The sequence below is a fragment of the Raphanus sativus genome, unplaced genomic scaffold (genome assembly GCF_000801105.2).
Source record: "Raphanus sativus cultivar WK10039 unplaced genomic scaffold, ASM80110v3 Scaffold2190, whole genome shotgun sequence".
In the NCBI taxonomy this organism is placed as follows: Eukaryota; Viridiplantae; Streptophyta; class Magnoliopsida; order Brassicales; family Brassicaceae; genus Raphanus; species Raphanus sativus.
Window position 1 is genome coordinate 1455 of NW_026617499.1, and position 15451 is coordinate 16905.

Sequence of the window (15451 nt, forward strand, 5' to 3'; positions counted from 1 at the left end):
TCTCTCTTCTCTCTCCGCGCTGGACGCTCTCTTACTTCATGAACTCACTACTCACTTAGAAGAAAATGGAAAATGTTCTGAACCCGGGAAAATATAAAAACACCGAGCACATGCGCATTTTAGCGTAGCTTCATTGACATTACCGAAAGTACCCTCCGATCCAACAAAGACCCTCTGCATCCTTCACCGTATATATATATATATATATAAAAAACAAACCTTTGGGCTCTCTCTGACGGCACCGTTAACAAAAAAAAATAATAATAAGAAAAAAACACCGCCGGTTGAATTTTCCGGCGATCTTAGAAAGAGCGATTTTCTCGAGAAAGTCTTCGAGTTGCAGCGAGCAAAGAGAAGAGACTGATCGTGCACCGATTCGAATGGTACTGCGCGGTGAGATGATGGCAACGACGACGACGAGGAGACCGGAGCGGCCGAAGAATCTCCACAATTTCACGCTACCGAGCTTGAGGTGGGGGAGCCGGCGACACCTCAAGTGCACGAAGATCGACGGTTCCACGAGCTCCGGCGATCACCGTCACCGTCTCCGACGTCGATCTTCGTCTCTGCGATTCGCCGGCTCCTCTGTTCCGATCCGCGAGCCTGAGCATCGGAGCAGCAACGACGGCAACAATAACGACAGCCAACGTCGCCGCGCACGGTTCGAATCTTTGGATGACGGCGGCGGCGAGGAAGAGGAGGAAGAAGGGATCGAGGAGTTCAGGGTGAAGATCATGTCGGATCTGAAGACGGTGAGAGATAAGATCACACAGTCTATGTATGCTCTCAAGGAGCAACACGAGGAAGAACGTAAAGCCGGCGATGACTCCGGCCGAGAGAAGGAGGTTTCTCCGGTGGTGAAGAAGCCGTGGAATCTGAGAAAGAGAAGAGCAGCAGCAGCGTGCAAGGAGGCGGTTGAGGAGAGGACGGTGAATCCACCATCGCCGCCGCCGAGAAACGATTCGACGAGGGTGATGAAGGAAAGAGGCGGAGTGGTTGAAGCCGAGACGACGACGATGATGAGGCCCAAGTTCTCCGTGAGCCTGTCGAAGAAGGAGATCGAGGAGGATTTCATGGCGGCTTTAGGTCAGCGACCACCGCGACGGCCGAAGAAGCGGCCGAGAACGGTTCAGAAAAAGCTCGATGTAAGTAATTTTGATTTTTTTTTTTAAATTTATAATTTACTTTTTTTTATTGATATGGTGATCTTATTTAACTTAAATTGATTTTTTTTTCTTGTTTGGCTACAGAGCTTGTATCCTGGGTTTTATCTTACTGAAGTGACGCTTGATGCATATAAGGTCCCTGAAGAAACCAAGGTTTAATTATGATAATCATCATCACGACTTCGTTTGTTGTCTATCTTTTGAAAATCATTAGCCTTTATAGTTTTTGGAAAAAAAGTTGTGAATCTTTTTACTTTTTACAGAATATGCAGAGATGATGATGATGATGATGATGATGAAAATATTGTGTAATTCAGTTTGCCGTTGAAGTTTTCGTGTTCTCAATGATTCTTTCTTCTCTGAATAAACTGTACAAAACACTGTTGGAGATCGTGTAGGTTCCGGTTGATTAAATACATAATAAAGTTTTTTTTTCACAAAAAAAAGGTTTCTTTTTTTTTTGAGAATGATTAAACTACAAATCTTAGACAGAGAAGCAATAGCTTCATGGAAGGATCATGTTTTTTTCACATGAAAGAAAACAGGCAGAGAAAAACCAAAACATCTTTTGTGAGATTAGGTAAACAAATAAAAGGCTCGTCTTTTCATCTACTTATGCATCAAGCTACAGTTACAGATCTAGTAACAGTTTAATTAACGTGTGAAGAAGAGAGTTTTCGGGGTCAATGTTCTTTGAGATTTGAGGATGTACAAGAAGTTTCCTTTGGCTTATATGCTAATGATATTTAAAACACACCGTTAAACTTGGAAAGGCTGTGCTAGTATGTTTTGATTCCTAGGAAAAGTACTTGAGAGACCAATGTGGGGACTTCACTTTTTTTTTCTTTCCCGCGTCGGCTTCGTTTCCGCTTGCCCGAGTTTTGAGTGCTTTGACTCGTCCTTTGCCGTTTTGGTTTAACCAGATAATGGGTGGGGCTCTCGTTGGCTCAGCACCCTCTATCACTATGGTGAAATTTATGGCAAAACTAATAAATAGTTTTGAAGTTTATAATAACTGAAGCTACGAATGAATAGTATAAAATATGATCAGTTAAGAACTATAGGGTTTTAGAGAGAAGCACTTGAATTTTTGTGTGAAATTTTAGCTGTTAATATTTTCATCTATATTTGTATTTTTTTCTGTAATCCACTGCTCCACTTTAATTTAATGTTGATATATTAAAAACTAAAAAGTATCAACAGATATAGTTTGGGATTTTGTTTCCTTTTTTTTCCTGGAGTTTTGGATATATATCTGTATTTTTATTATTTTTAAAACATATTTTAGTTCAAACTGGAAGTTATTAGAGAAAACATCAAAACAATGAAACTCGAATGTATCATATAACCAATAGATAAACCATCTATGGTGTCTTAATAAACCATCTAAGTCCTAATGCCCAAGAAAGGTAAACTGTACCAGATGGAGACCTGCTCTTTGAACTCAACAAAGATGGAATTGTCTAGAGGCTTAGAGCAACATACTCTTCTCAATTTTCTTCAGATGTAAGAATTAATAACGATGAACAAAAATGTAAGAATGAAGTTATGAATTGGTAACAAAAGCAAAAGCCCTTCCCTACCAGAAGTTACCACAGGAGCACTCACCATTCCGGAAATGATGAAACCTCTTTCTGTCTCTCAAGACAATGTCACGCTGCACCACACGCGACAAATACACAAAGAAGTTATGACAATCACCACAAGTCCTTAAGTTCTTGAACACCCTAATAGCTCTTCTCGGAGGAAGTTTCATCAACCCAAACGCAACCGCAATCTTCTCGCTATGTGTAATCAACATATCTTGCTTGTGACCATCAGACTCCACGTCGTGCAACACGAAGTTCGTATCCGGCACGTACCCGAGTCTCCTCATCTCTTTCCCCAGCTCTTGAAGATAGCTGTAAACAGCCTCTGCCTCTGGATGCGAGGTATCATCCACCAGAAATTTATGCACTTGTGTCTCCACCTCTATCCAGCTACAAGCCAGTTCCTTTTTAACTCCTCGATCGCGCATCAGTTTACGCACCCTTGCCGCTTCCTCCCACTTTCCAGTAGCTGCGTACATGTTCGACAAGAGCATGTAGGTCCCATCATGTTCCGGTATGAGTTCAAAGAGTTTCTCTGCAGCTACGATCCCTAGCTCCATGTTTCCATAGACTCTACAACCCGAGAGAAGAGCTTCCCATATCTGTGCAGTAGGTTCAAAAGGTAATGATTTTATCACGCTTTCCGCTTCAGAGAATCTCCCAGACCGACAGAGCAAATCTATCAGCCTTGAGTAATGATCAGCACCTGGAGGTATACAGTAAACACTCTCCATCGAATCAAAATACCTCCTTCCCTGGTCCACTAAACCAGCGTGGCTACACGCAGTCAAAACCGTAAGAAACGTAATCCTATCCGGCTTTATCCCTTCCTTCAACATCTCCTCATACACATCCACCGCTTCGGCACCGTGCCCGTGCTGTCCCAGCGCAGCGATCAAAGCATTCCAAGAAACAGAGTCCTTACAAGACATTGTCCTAAACACCCGCCGAGCTTCCTCCACAACCCCGCATCTCGCGTACATCGTAATAAGCGCGTTTGCAGCAGAGAGGCTGCAGTCAAACCCTATCTTCACCAGCTGAGCGTGGAACTGCTGCCCGTTGCAGTAACCTCCTAGTACAGCGCACGACTTGATCGCACCGGAGAAGGCGTAATCGCAAGGCTCGAAACCTTCTTTCCTCATACAAGCAAACAGCCTCAAACCTTCTTCTCCAAACCCGTTATCAGCTAACCCCGAGATCATTATCATCCACGTCAACATGTTCTTCTTCTCTCCCATCTCCTTGAAAAGCGACTTCGCCTCACCAATATGCCCAGAGCTAACATACCCCGACAACAAAGCGTTCCAAGAAACCAAGTCCTTCTCCTCCATTCTATCGAAAACGGCTCTCGCCTCATCAAACCTACCGCATTTATAGTACAACGAAACCAGAGAGTTGTCGAGATGAAACGAGAACTCCCCTCTTCTCAACGCATAACCGTGAACTTGCTTCCCCACCTGAAGCAACCCGGAAGTAGCACACGCTCTCAAAACGCTAGGATACGTAAACGCATCGAGCTCGATCCCACACGAAACCATCCTCCTAACCATCTCCAACGCCTCTCGACACAACCCTCCATGAACATAACCAGAGATCAAAGCGTTAAACGCAACAAGCTTCATCCTTTCGTCCATCATCCCTTCGAGCAACTCTACCCCGGAATCAAAGAAACCGTTTTTAACATAACCAGTCATCATACTCGTCCACGTCCTCTCGTCTTTATCACTGATCTCATCGAACACTCTCCTCGCTGACTGTAAAAGATCAAACTTTGAATACACAGAGACCAGAGCGTTCGTAACCGAAGTGACGGAACAAGCTCCGGACTTAACCGCCGCGGCGTGAAACTGCCGCACGCAATCTCTCTCCTCTTCCGCCACGTTGGCCAATCCGGAGAGAACGCTGGCGAAAGTGAAGTTATCCGGTCTGAACCCTCCGCGCTTCATCTCGAGAAACGTGCTCGCGGCGGAGTAGCCGTCGCGGGCGTGCGCGAGGCCGGTGATCATCGCGTTGTACATCACGGTGTCCCGCATGGTCAGTGGAGTCTCGTCGAAGATATTTCGAGCGAGGGGGATCTCACCGGAGGCGGAGTAACCGGAGACCATGGTGGTTCTGGCGATTCTGTCCGGTTCGGGGATTTCGTCGAACAGGTGGCGCGCGTAAGCGAGCTCCGACGATTTGCAGTAGACATCGATCAGACGGTTGAGGATGTGGGCGCGTGGATGGAACCCGAAGGTGATGATGTTGGCGTGGATGGCACGTGCGAGTTGTAGAGACGCTCGTCGGAGAGGGAAACAGAGGGTGAGGTTCGCGGCGTAGCGGTTGGCTATGGTTCGGATGAGCTCTGGAGTCGGTTGCATTTCATGTTTTTTTGTGGTTCGGTTCGTTTCTCATAAGTTTATACCAGAAAATATCCGGTCAAGAGAAAACCAAATAATCAAATTATAAACCGGAGAAGAAAGCAAACGAAGAGAGCTTTTGATCTAAGTTTAAAGCACACAGCAAAGGTTTAAATCCTAACAATTATATCTAATTTTTCCATTGTTTTCTTCTAGGTTACGTACACCAGTGATTATTTCCAAGAGTTGTATGATTTGGCAGTCGAGTTGATCCGGAGAGGTCATGCTTATGTTGATCATCAGGTTGAATAATTTTTTTTTTAAACCTTCATACAGTATTTATAGATTCCTGTTGCCTTTTCCAATCAACTGTCATGTGTTACTTTAAGCTGCACTGTAACTTACTCCACAGATAGAAACTCATTCACTCTACATTATTGATTTTCATCTTCAGAATGCTGCTGATACAAAAAAGTACAGAGCGGAGAACATGAATAGTCCCTGGAGGGACATGCTGTTGAAATAAGCTTAAACCCTAAGCTAACTTGAGAAGCAAGCTAACGACCTAATCCTAATGCATTGAGGAGTTGGAAGATTAATATATCTCGATGATTATCTATAATATATATTGTTATGTAGGATTAGGATATTATAAGCTCTATATAAGAGAATGTTGTTGTTTGTTGTTAGTCACCCGATTTGTGACTTTGATAAGCTTTGATTGAGTTGTGTTCACAAGCTTTTGATTGATTAATAAAAGAAGGATTTCTTGTTAAGGTTTGTGTTTCTATACAGGCCTATTGAAGAATCTCTTAGATTTTTGACGAGATGAGACGAGGAATGATTGAGGAAGGGAAGGCAACACTGCGAATGAAGCAGGACATGCAGAATGATAATTGCAATATGTATGACCTTGTTGCATATCGTATTATAAAGGCAAGTGAAACAAACACTATCTCTGGGTTGCAGAATAACGTCTCCTCCCCCATTCTTGGGGTATCTGATTTTTGTTTGTATGTTTTGCAGTTCACACCACATCCTCGTACGATTTTGCCCACTGCAATGTTGACTATCTCGAGAATATAACACATTCGGTCTGTCCCCTTTCTTGGTCTTTTGTCTTTTGCAGCTTTAAATGCTTACATTTCTGACCCATTTTTTCTACTTCCAATACTATATAAGCCTAAGCTGTATATTGTATTCTAACTTTTTGATTTTTATCTCCATAAAATGTAGCTTTGTACTCTTGAATTCGAAACCCGACGGGCTTCGTATTACTGGTTACTACATTCCCTCGATCTCTACATGCCGTACGTATGGGAATATTCACGGTTGAATATCACAAACACTGTAATGTCCAAGCGTCAGGTTGGTAAAATACTTGCTTTTTACTTTTTAGCAACTTTGAACATTTTATGCAGAGAATCATATGCTGGCTCTATTAATTACTTTCTTTTGTCTTCTGCTGCAGTTGAATTACATTGTGACAAACAAGCATGTTGATGGTTGGGATGATCCACGTCTTTTGACACTTGCTGGTCTGAGACGGAGGGGCGTGACTCCTACTGTGATCAATGCCTTTGTACGAGGAATGGGAATTACCAGAAGGTTTGCTCTATCTATATCACAAGTCCATCATAATCTGGCATATCTTAAATTCTTAATCATGTTCATTGAATCGGCTGCCTGTTGTTATATATTGAAGTGATGGTAGCATGATACACGTGAGTCGTCTTGAGCATCATATCAGAGAAGAGTTGACTAAAACAGCTCCCCGCACTATGGTTGTACTTAATCCGCTTAAGGTGGTCATCACCAATTTGGAATGAGACAAGGTTGTGGAGCTTGATGCCAAAAGGTGGCCTGATGCTCCGAACGACGACCCCTCTGCATTCTACAAGGTGAACTGTGTTTCGCATATACTAGTAATCCACACGTAGCTGAACATTTTGTTATGTTTTCCTGATCTCTCTTTTTGGGTTTTGTTGATCTAGCTTCCGTTCTCTAGAGTTGTATACATTGATCAGTCTGACTTCAGAATGAAGGATTCAAAAGACTTCTATGGGCTCGCCCCTGGTAAATCAGCCTTGCTAAGGTATATGAAACGGACATTAACTCTTTGGCTTTGAATATGTGACATTAACTCTTTGGCTTTAAATGTGCTTCCTTCCGTTTTGCAGATATGGGTTCCCAATCAAGTGCACCAACGTTGTCTATGCTGATGACGATGAAGCAATTCGTGAGATTCATGCAGAGTATGACCCTGAGAAAAAAGACAAAGCCAAAGGTTATTTTCTTTAAAACCATCATTATAAATTTTCAGCAACTGCAGTGTCTCTTATTGACCCGTCCTTTTTTCCTGCAGGGTGTCCTACACTGGGTTGCTGAATCTTCCCCAGGAAAGGAGCCCATAAAGGTCGAAGTTCGGTTATTTGAGAAACTCTTCAACTCCGAGGTATTTTATAACTTTCTAGCCTTTTTTTCTAGTGTTACAAACGATTCTTCGCCGACCTAAATAGTTACTATTTAATCAATATAACAGAACCCAGATAAACTCAAAGATAAGTGGCTCACTGACATTAACCCAAACTCCAAAGTGGTGGTTTCTGATGCCTATGCTGTATCAATCATTAAAGATGCTGTGGTCGGGGACAGATTCCAGTTCGAGAGGCTAGGTATATTCTTTTTTCATGATCATAAAAAAAAATGCTGGCGATTCTCCAAGTTGTAATTCTATCTTTCAAACCGCCAGTTTTAACCACAACTTTTGTGACGCATTATAGGTTATTTTGCCGTGGACAAGGACTGTGAGCCTGGGAAGCTTGTGTTTAACCGGACGGTCACACTCAGAGACAGCTATGGGAAATGTGGGAAGTAAAATTCTCCACCCCGTATTAAACCACTTTGTTGTTCAAAACTTTATAAAAACAGTAAATTTTAACTTTGTTTTTTTGATACGCACCTTGTGCAACACAGTTAAGATATGGTTTTGTTGACCTTGTTTCTAAGTGAATGGAACTAGTTAGTCCTTGGATAATCAGTTTACCAAATTCATAATAGAAAGATAAACAACTCAATAACACAACCTCTGCTTCAAGATAAGTTTGGTGGGGCAGGACAAAGAGTGAAAAATAGAGAAACACATGGAATGAAGAAAGGAACAACAAGGGATGGAGAACAGTTATGATTTCTAAAATTTATAAAGTTATTTATGGTAAATCGTGCCCATCAGTTTTCTTTTTCCAGAAATCCATTGGTGATTAATTGAAAGGTATTTTTATTTAGAGACAAGTTGCGATGGTGTTAGAGCATCCCTATTGGAGGATTCCAAAAAAAGTTCAGACAGATACCAAAACAAAAAAATCAATATATTAATCTTTTTTCTATGAACATGTGTCGTCTGAGTTCAGTGGGATGAACCTGTATTTTAATTGTTATGCGGGCTCCATAACACGTGGCAATTTGCTATAGGTTCGGATATTAATTTTTATTTTTTTAAGAAAAAGTCAAACGAAAAAACAATAATAATAATATAAAAACACATTAGGAATCGAAATAGGAGAGGTTTATCAATGGAGATGCTCTTACTAAGTTCAAGACCATATTATCAAAAACAAAACAACAAATTGAATTGCGAATTATAAGAAAACACGTTCCAAATACCAAAATAGACAAAGTAACAGAATGCTAGTTGTACCATTTACACGTGCATGCAAAGACTAGTAAAATTTCCTAAAGACATGTTTATTGCAAGATTCTTAGAAAAGAATCTTAATTTTTTAGTTAAAGTTAAAAGATATTTCGTAGATTACGCTAAGAATTTCACTTTAAAAACTCTTCAATAAACATGGTATCAGCTACAATTTTAAAAAGGTTGGAATGAATGCTAGTTTTTTTAATGAGGCTTTGAGTTCTCCCAGAGAATTAGAAAGCTTTGTATCTCTAATATTTCTGACATGTTTTCTAATTGTTTAGAATATAAATATGAGTACAGGACAAAACTCTTCCAGACCTAACTGAGATGCTTCAGATTCGAAAATTTGTTTAAACAGCACACCCTCTAACAAATATAGTTACGTTATTTTTTGTTGTCGCACTGAAAAGGCTATTGGCCTATTAGCGTTGTATAATGAAAAACGAAGCATAATTAATGTGAAAGTGAGATAATCCCAACTAGAACTATAAGTAATTGGATAGTTGCCTCATTATTGATGTAAGAAAATGGAAAGTGGTGAAGCCAATCTTAACGATAGAGATGGGCTTGGATTTTTCTGCCTCGTCGCAATCATATTGATGTCGTGCCATCAAAGTCAAAATTTATATTAATATATATAGATTACACATTTTTCACACATGCTAACAAAATAATTAAAAATCATTTATGTCTTTATTTATATAATCAATATTATTTTAGATAAATACATTTATTTATAAGACAGTGCATTTTATAACTAACGTTGAGTTAAAAAAAGTAAATATAAATTATATTAAAATTATAGAATAATATTTTTTATGAAACAAGAAAATATGTTAATGTGATATTTATTTAGAAACAAAGGGAATACATTTTTTATAATTCTAATGAATTTTTTGTCAACTAATAATAAAAATTGTAAAATTCAAAAAATTTATTGTATTTTCTAAAGTTCTATTAGTTTTAAAATATAAGAGATATAAAATTAAAAAATTGTGCATTTATAACTAAGTTTTAATATATTTTATTTAAAATTGTAAAAATTCTTAAATATGTATTATTTTGAAACAGATAAATTATTATTTAATTTGTTTCGGAGAATCGGATGGTCCTGTGCACCTATAATAACTTTTAAAGTTTTATTTTGTTAAAGAAAACATTAAAAATTGTTGGATTATATGGTAAATGTTAGCCTTTTCTCCCATGAAAACCTAAGTTCAACTCTCCATTGTGCTGTATTTTCTTTTATTATTCATAGTGCACCCAACATAAATCTCCTAGATTCTCCCCTGCCGAAAACCAGATTCAGTTATACGACATCAAATGCTCCTCTTTGTGGGAGTTTAGACTCGTAATCCAATAAAAAATATTTAGTTTTTTCATTTGTGCTTATTTTTCAACCGGCCGAATCTACTGTTAGGCCACAATTATTCAGTTGCGGATTAATACTTTGAGAGCCATACATAATGCCAGAAGAACGATCTTTTGTTGAAAAGTGTTTGGTTTCTAGTTTTATTATTCAGATTTTGACTCAGATATTTACAAGTTGTACAGTTTAAATATTACAATACATGGACAACAAAATACTACGGTAGAAAAAACAAGATTGAGACATAACTCCTAGAACCATGCATGCTGCTATTCAAAGAAGATAGAAAGTTAGGGTTTTGGGATTAAAAGATGCGCTACTTGTAACATACTCAGGAGTTAGGACTAAACGAAATCAAATATTGTAACTATTTTAGTTGATATAATTTGTATAAATATTTACCATGTAAGCAGTTAAACTAAATTAGACGCTATTTTGGCAACTTATATAGATTAAATGTTACAAAAATAATTAATGTTGTTCACGAACTTAGTAGTTAATTAGTAGCTTTTTTTCGAATATCAGGAGGTTCGGGCCAAAGCTTGTAATCCTTCTAAGCTGTCGTATTTACGTTTTGTCTGGTAGCCTAATGATGCAAGAGCCTGTTGTGATCACTCGACGATCATTAATGCAATTTCTTCTGTTTCAATTTGGCACCATACTTGTTACATTAAAAGGGATACTCAAAAGGTCCCGACATGTTAGATATATCTAACATTGAACATGGGTCCCACAAAATCTACTGCACAATGATAAATGGAAACCTAGGTACAAGTTCTCTTTGATCCTCACACGTTTCTTTCTCATTCTCACCAAGTCACACAATACAAGGAGCAAATACCAAATCATTTAGAAAAAAACAAAAGTATTTTAGTAAAATATTGGTCACATTTTAATAATCTCTATCTATATAAACAATCACAACTCAGTTGCAGGATTTACAACTGTCTTAGAGAAAGGAAAAAGAAAAAAGAAAAACAAAGCTCGCAATAGAATTCATATTTTAGCTTGCGGTGTCTCTAATGGCACGGTATGAGCCACACAATTATAACATTGGTCTTAACCCTTTGTTAGCACATATTAACCAAAATCAAGAGCCAATAAATCTGGACTCACCAGTTTCTACTACTCCGTCTAGTTTCATCCTTTTCTCCAATGGAGCTTTAGTTGATGCCCATCACAACAATTCTCACTTCTCCCCAAATTTATTGCACGGTGAAGATTTTTTCTTCCTCTTTTTGTTTTTCTTGTGAAAATTCCGCCATTATATATATTTAAACTTAATGAAGCTAGAAATGGCAGGTGATTTGGGAAGAAAAAGCAAAAAAGAAGAGAGTGGGTCGAAGAGAAAAAGAAAGAGGTTGGAAGAGGAAGAATCCATTAATGAAGATGATATTGAGAAGCCAAGAGATGTTGTTCATGTTCGAGCTAAGAGGGGTCAAGCTACTGATAGCCACAGTTTGGCTGAAAGGGTATAACTCAACAAATATTTAAACACAAACAAACTATAAATTGGAAAAATTATATTAAAAAAAAATTGGCATCTTTTGGATTCTTTTTGGAATGTAATAAGGTACGAAGAGAGAAGATAAATGAAAGGCTGAAATGCTTACAAGACCTTGTTCCCGGCTGCTACAAGGTAACTAAAAATCCCACAAACCCTTAACTTTTGTTTTAAAGGACAAAAAACAAAAGTATTTGCGGAGAATCTACAAAATACCAATTTATGCTGTTACGTTTTAAATTTAATTACCACATACTTAAATGGAAATGTGTGATCAATTTCTTGAAAATCATAATCCCTTTCTAGGGATTAAAACATGTTTATGCACATATCTTTGAACTTGTGAATTAAGAGACAAAAATAAGATCCATATAATTTAAGATAAATATATACATAATTGCTTTTTTGCGGTCCATATTTTTAATACGGAAAATTAAAATAGCAGAGGGTGTAATAGCGTCGCGAATGTAAATGAACAAATTGTTTTTTTTTTGGAAAAATGTTCCTAACAAAGAATCTGTTTTAATAAAAAGTATAACAATGTATAACAAAGAATCTGTTCCTAATATTTGATGATACCTAATCCAAATGGCTTAAGTTTATTTATTGTTTTAATGAAAAGTTGGTGTTACAAAAAAAACTAATCCAAATGACTTTATTTTCTGTAATGAAATTCAAACATGATGCAGACAATGGGTATGGCAGTGATGCTTGAAGTCATCATAGATTATGTTCGATCGCTGCAGAATCAAATCGAGGTTATGCCAATGTTTAATTAATACATGATTTCACTCTTCAGAAATACAATTATCTTTTATAATAATAAATGATGATACTATTCAATAATTAAATGGTTTAATTCTGTTATGGTCTTGTGGCTTCAGTTCTTGTCCATGAAGCTCTCAGCGGCAAGTGCGTATTATGACCTTAATTCTTTGGATATTGAGCCAACGGATATATTTCAGGTAATTATCACATATGAAATGATTAGATATATAGTTTCATGGATTTATACTAATAGTAATTGTTGTAACAGGGAGGGAATATGTATAGTGCTGAAGAGATGGAAAGAATCATAAGAGAAAGTGTAGGAACACAGCCTCAGGATTTCAGTTCAACATTGCCCTTTTGATCATAAGAAAAATAATCATAAAAGTCATTCTATAATTGAACTCTATAAATAAGGACTTATCATATCAGTATACGTTTGTCATAAATGTATAACATTATGAAGCTTATGCATATATGTAACTTCAAAATAATGTATAGTAGAAGTTATGCTACTATCTCCTCTTTGTTAGAGGAAGTATGTTTTTAAAGTCTTACTAGAAGGCTCTCCGTATTTTCCACGTGACTTCATAGCACCCTTGATTTCAGCTCCGGGCATAGAAGCATCATGTGTGCTCTCTAGTTTTCATGGCATCCTTACCTTTATCATTAACCTATCGTAGAGATTAGAGGATTTCTCTGCATCTCGTGTTGCCTTAGTGTAATGATTGCCTCTATCTATAGTACTATTCATTCCGGTTTGGCTGTTGTAGCAACCATACTTTTGGCTTCTTTTAAAATGCCCACATTGCGATTCATTGGATACTTCAACCTTTGATTAACTTCATGTTTTCTGTGGGTACAAAACTAATTCATGATCACAAGCATATCTTTAGATGATTTTGTTTGAGAAAATCCACAAACAAACTGAAAAGACAAAAAAACTAGAATCTGACTTTTTGAAGATTTGATATATTTTTAATAAACTTCTCTTGTCTAATGATTGTTATACTTCCTTAAAACAAACATTTTGTCTTAGAAGACACTTAGATGAAGAAGCCTTTCTAAGTTTTACCTTAATATATTTGAAGAAAAAAATCAATTTTTTTTTTGAAAATGTTTTTTATTCTTCAATAATACTGTTCATAACTGTAACAGGAAAAGCTGCAAATCTAAGGTTGAATGTGATATAAGCTACAACTCTTAGCTACACAACAACATCCAAGGATGTGACCTTTTCATCTTTTAGTTGTGTACTGTCTTTTTATGAATTGAACCTTTTTATCACCTATAACAACAAAACAAAAGGAATTTCTTTAATGTATATTAGTATTTTTTTTTTGAACACAGAAATGTACATTAGTACATTACCCACACTTTATAAAAACTGTTTTACGTAGCAGCTTTAGACAATCATATTATTGCACTTCCCCACAAAACTTGTTTGAAATTATCCATCTTACCAAAATGTTAAGCGCCACCAAAAGTAGCATTTGTTATGTACCAATGATCTAAATCAACAATGACTCATTGATAATGACATATGAGAATAGTTTTTAGAAGTGTTGATAGATCGTTGGTTTGGTACAATGTACGCTTGTGTGGTAGTTAAGGTGTGTTTGTTTGGCGTTATTGCTCTGAAACTGGCAACGGTTTTTTTTTTTTTAATCTTGGGTTTAGTTTTCATTCCCTTTGTTCCATACATGTTTTGAGAAAATGGTTTAGTTGATTTGAGAAGTTTTGTTAGTTCGGTTTTTGTTTGAGAGGTAAACATGTCTACTATATAGTAATCAACAATCAAAATGCCTTTTCACATTTGACCAGATAATATATAAATCAGCTATATCCATACAATAAACTCACATTACTGGTTTTCTTGCAACAAAGCACAACTAAGTGCAAAATAAGTTCTGTTGCAGAAGAAGAAAGTTCACTAAAACTTTAAATTCTTTTTTCCGAAAGAAGTAAATTGAGACATTACAAGTCAGTTATTCACACCTAATGGTGAATTTCCAGCAGAAGCAGCAAGCGAAGATCTCTTAACGAATCTTCCTTTCATGCGAGGTCTTATCTCTGCATACTGTTTACGTACCTCGTACCTTATCGTCTTCGTAAACAATCTCTTCCTCCTCTTTTCTTTGTACCTCGAAACACTAGCTTCTCTTCCTCCATCCCCAACCACACTTGAGAGTAAACATCCACCAACGTTACGCTTCTTATGACTTCCTCCTCCCTTTCCCACCTAAACACACAGTTTCAAAGTTAGATTGTTTGGATTCCACGTCTAACTTGGACCTAAGGTAATACATATATAAACGACATGAAGTAGTCTACTCGATCATTTAACATAGCTATTAAAGAAAAACTCACTTTCGATATATAAGAGTTTCTACCAGTGTTGAATTGGCATATTTGATAAAACTCTTGGATCATCTAGTAAGGTCTATTCTTTTAGAGAAGATTAATTTAAAATGGTTTGAAAGATGTACGGACCTTCAGACTCAGAACCTCTTAAGATATTATAAAATAATGAGTTTCTAGCTAAACTTACCATAGAAACAGCTGGCGAACCGGTGATGCCTATATCAGGTGGCCCTCCTGATGTCCACGGTAGACCTTGGCCTCCCCAAGTTGATATCACCAGGTCGTAGTCTAAATTCAACATTAGAACATTCTTTTGCTCCTCCTCTTTCACCTCAACACATTCACCACTACTTTCAACATTCTTTATTGCATCTTCTTCGTATGTGTTTTGTGAATAGAAACCAAAGTTCAGATCAAACGGCATCGTTGTTCCATCCCGATCATTGTCTTTTTTTACTTTAAACATTTCTGTATTAGATAATCCTAGTTCCTCCATAGTATAATACTCTGTGTCTAAGCCGCGACCGAGTAGTGTCTCCACGTCAGCAGCGAAGTCCTCAAGCTCCATGTCGGTCGGTAAAAAACCATTTAGACAACTCTCGGCGTTGTCTTTGTCCACCTCCTGATCATCACTTCTCATCATAGGCACTTTGATCTT

The 15451-nt window shown here is 37.5% G+C and overlaps 4 protein-coding genes and 1 pseudogene across 4 annotated transcripts; 3 read left to right on the plus strand and 2 right to left on the minus strand.

Annotated features, from left to right (window-relative positions):
• Positions 1-214: 214 nt before the first annotated feature.
• LOC108819517 (uncharacterized) lies at positions 215-1612 on the plus strand. The gene is made up of 2 exons (XM_056999939.1): positions 215-1145; positions 1251-1612. The coding sequence occupies exons 1-2, from the start codon at positions 381-383 to the stop codon at positions 1323-1325; spliced, it is 840 nt and encodes a 279-aa protein (XP_056855919.1). The 5' UTR covers positions 215-380; the 3' UTR covers positions 1326-1612.
• An 874-nt stretch (positions 1613-2486) lies between these two features.
• Positions 2487-5363, minus strand: LOC108819550 (pentatricopeptide repeat-containing protein At1g25360-like). Its single transcript, XM_056999938.1, has one exon. It carries the CDS (start codon positions 5113-5115, stop codon positions 2746-2748), a length of 2370 nt encoding a protein of 789 aa, XP_056855918.1. The 5' UTR covers positions 5116-5363; the 3' UTR covers positions 2487-2745.
• A 559-nt stretch (positions 5364-5922) lies between these two features.
• LOC108819768 (glutamine--tRNA ligase, cytoplasmic-like) lies at positions 5923-8043 on the plus strand (annotated as a pseudogene).
• Positions 8044-11097: 3054 nt separating this feature from the next.
• On the plus strand, positions 11098-12945 carry LOC108821460 (transcription factor bHLH75). The gene is made up of 6 exons (XM_018594497.2): positions 11098-11372; positions 11460-11629; positions 11731-11796; positions 12351-12419; positions 12546-12626; positions 12698-12945. The coding sequence occupies exons 1-6, from the start codon at positions 11180-11182 to the stop codon at positions 12791-12793; spliced, it is 675 nt and encodes a 224-aa protein (XP_018449999.2). The 5' UTR covers positions 11098-11179; the 3' UTR covers positions 12794-12945.
• A 1416-nt stretch (positions 12946-14361) lies between these two features.
• On the minus strand, positions 14362-15445 carry LOC108820917 (zinc finger protein CONSTANS-LIKE 16; the record flags this gene model as incomplete). Its single annotated transcript, XM_018593948.2, has 2 exons — positions 14362-14671; positions 14981-15445. Coding segments are annotated over 2 exons (723 nt in total), but the record flags the coding sequence as incomplete, so codon positions are not given.
• Between the last annotated feature and the right edge of the window lie 6 nt (positions 15446-15451).

What these genes read in the sequence shown, in the direction of transcription:
- LOC108821460 (XM_018594497.2), top strand. Translation starts at nt 11,180, where the DNA reads ATGGCACGGTATGAGCCACACAATTATAACATTGGTCTTAACCCTTTG. An exon ending in TTGTTCCCGGCTGCTACAAG is followed by an intron (nt 11,797 to 12,350) that starts GTAACTAAAAAT and finishes AACATGATGCAG; the next exon opens with ACAATGGGTATGGCAGTGAT. An exon ending in CGCTGCAGAATCAAATCGAG is followed by an intron (nt 12,420 to 12,545) that starts GTTATGCCAATG and finishes TTGTGGCTTCAG; the next exon opens with TTCTTGTCCATGAAGCTCTC.
- LOC108819550 (XM_056999938.1), bottom strand. Translation starts at nt 5,115, where the DNA reads ATGCAACCGACTCCAGAGCTCATCCGAACCATAGCCAACCGCTACGCC.
- LOC108819517 (XM_056999939.1), top strand. Translation starts at nt 381, where the DNA reads ATGGTACTGCGCGGTGAGATGATGGCAACGACGACGACGAGGAGACCG. An exon ending in CGGTTCAGAAAAAGCTCGAT is followed by an intron (nt 1,146 to 1,250) that starts GTAAGTAATTTT and finishes GTTTGGCTACAG; the next exon opens with AGCTTGTATCCTGGGTTTTA.